General features: G+C 35.1%; 1 protein-coding gene across 1 annotated transcript in view; it reads left to right on the top strand.

Moving 5' to 3' along the window:
- Positions 1-2,158, top strand: part of LOC107295281 (C2 domain-containing protein 2-like) — a gene marked incomplete at its 3' end in the record, with an annotated part of 4,717 nt that extends 2,559 nt beyond the window's left edge. The window contains exon 2 of the mRNA XM_015824590.1: positions 2,152-2,158. Coding sequence (XP_015680076.1) covers positions 2,152-2,158 — 7 coding nt within the window. The remainder of the gene's footprint in view (positions 1-2,151) is intronic.
- Positions 2,159-2,168: the final 10 nt, after the last annotated feature.

Below are 2,168 nucleotides of genomic sequence, written 5' to 3'. Positions count from 1 at the left end.
CTGTACAATAAGATAATATTTCTGTGTGCCTGACTGCCTTTTGTCAGGAACACATTCAAAACATAAATTAAATCATTTGGTTTGGCCTCTTAAACTAGATGCAGAAAAGGTGGAGGGGCAGCCTGTGAAAGGATCGATAAGAAAAGATGAGGGGCTGAACAGCTCTCTCCAATCTAACACTTTCCAGATTAGACCCAACTCCCATTATCTTTAGTCCACATATCCAACTACAGTACTAGAGAAGGGTGATGGAAGGATAATCAAATACACTGAATGAGTAAAATCGTATGCAGCAGCATACGATCGTATGCAGCAGCAGTTTGGTGTTTTGGGCCTTAAACTGTAGCCCTATATAATATTGTACAACTGGAGGTCATATTTACCATATGGCAATGAGCAGAGCCTACTCATGTACTCATTCTAAGATAATCACTACTCATCACGGAACCTATACTGGATTCCCACATCATATTAAACCTCTATGCAATTTGTTTCTGAACCAAAGCACTGTAATATATAAACTTTGATTTATGGCTTAATAAATATATAGAGCTACTTATTTATAGCTTACAGATAGTCCTTGACTTATAACCATTCATTTAGTGACCATTTGAAGTTACACCAGGAAGCTTCATACTTACAACAGTTGCAGCATTCACATGATCACTTAATCAAAATTTGGGCGCTTGGCAACTGGCATGTATTTCTGGCAGTTGCACTGTCCCAGGGTCACGTGATCACAATTTGTAACCTTCCCAGCTGACTTTCAACAAACAAAGTCAAAGGCAGAAGCCAAATTCACTTAATGACCACATGATTCATTTAACAACTGTGGCAAAAAGGTCATAAAATGGGGCAAAACTCACTTAACAACTGCCTTGCTTAACAACTGACATTTTGGGCTCAATTGTAGTCTTAAGTCCACAATTGTATTCAATGAAACATAATTAAATGGTGGCTTAGTGCATTCTGTGAAGTACTCAATGTTTAAATGGAGATGAAAAATTACTGCATTTATTCTGGGGGTTATGTTATATTTAATATATTTTTATAGCGTACAATCACATCTGAAAGAAGAGTACAATAAAATATTAAATACAATAACATAAAAGGAAATTAAAAGGAAATACATAATCATTAAAGAGGTGAGGGAAAGAGGGAAAGGAAAGGAAAACCAAAATAAATTTATACCAACAAAGCCCAGATGAAGAGAAAGACTTTCAGAAGGTAGCTAAAGATATTATATGAGCAAGTCTGTTACAATGCACTGTAGTACTTGTATTGAGAAAACCAGTCAGAAGTAGGATTTTTATAGGTCCGTAGGGATTTTTGTAAACTTGATGGCAAAACTGGACATGGACATCCAGCAAACCACAGAAAAGGTTTCTTAAGAGCACAGGCAGATATATTTAAATTTGATTTAAAAATTGCAGTTAGCTACAATCCCCAGTTATTTATTCCCATGGAAGTTTGAAACCAAACAGAATGAAAAGCCTCATTGGATATGTCCATACAAATCATTTAATTATTCGGTTACCCCACCTTATTTTGGTTCACATGTTTTAATTCCAGCGGGTGCTGTTGATTTTTTATAATATTACTTAATCTATGATGATTACAGGTAACACAATAAAGAATTAGGGATGTGCATTCAAAACCGATTTTTAAAACTCTGTGACTCAACATTAACGATAAGAATGATTTGAATTAATTTCACTAAGCAATAGACTGGCAACAGAGTGCAGGTGGTTACTAGGGACTTCCATAATGAAATACATTAGCAAAACTTTGAAATTGCAGAACTCTTGATTTATAACGAAGCAGCGTTTAGTTGAAGATTGGGTTCTTAACTTTATTCATCAGCACCACAGCCTAGTAGAATCTAGATATCATGATATTCTTTTACAATGATAAAAATTGCTGTAATTCAGCAAAAGCTCAAGCATCTCATTCAAGGGAAACTGAGGGACTGCACAGAAAGTATATTGCCATGTGTCTTGTTAATAAACATTATTTCAAGCACAACTTTCACTGGTTTAGACTTTTTCAGTGTTTGGCTGATTCACTTTTTCAATTTCAGTAATGTTCAGGCCTTTTTAATAGCTTTGTTTATGTCACTTTTTCTCTTTCTTCCTATTTCTTCTTTTCCAGAACACTTGCTTGTTTAC

This window comes from Protobothrops mucrosquamatus, unplaced genomic scaffold, assembly GCF_001527695.2.
Source record: "Protobothrops mucrosquamatus isolate PMUCROS unplaced genomic scaffold, P.Mucros_1.0 scaffold2286, whole genome shotgun sequence".
Lineage (NCBI taxonomy): Eukaryota > Metazoa > Chordata > Lepidosauria > Squamata > Viperidae > Protobothrops > Protobothrops mucrosquamatus.
Note: the sequence above shows the minus strand (reverse complement) of the source record. Positions and strands in the feature narration are given on the sequence as shown.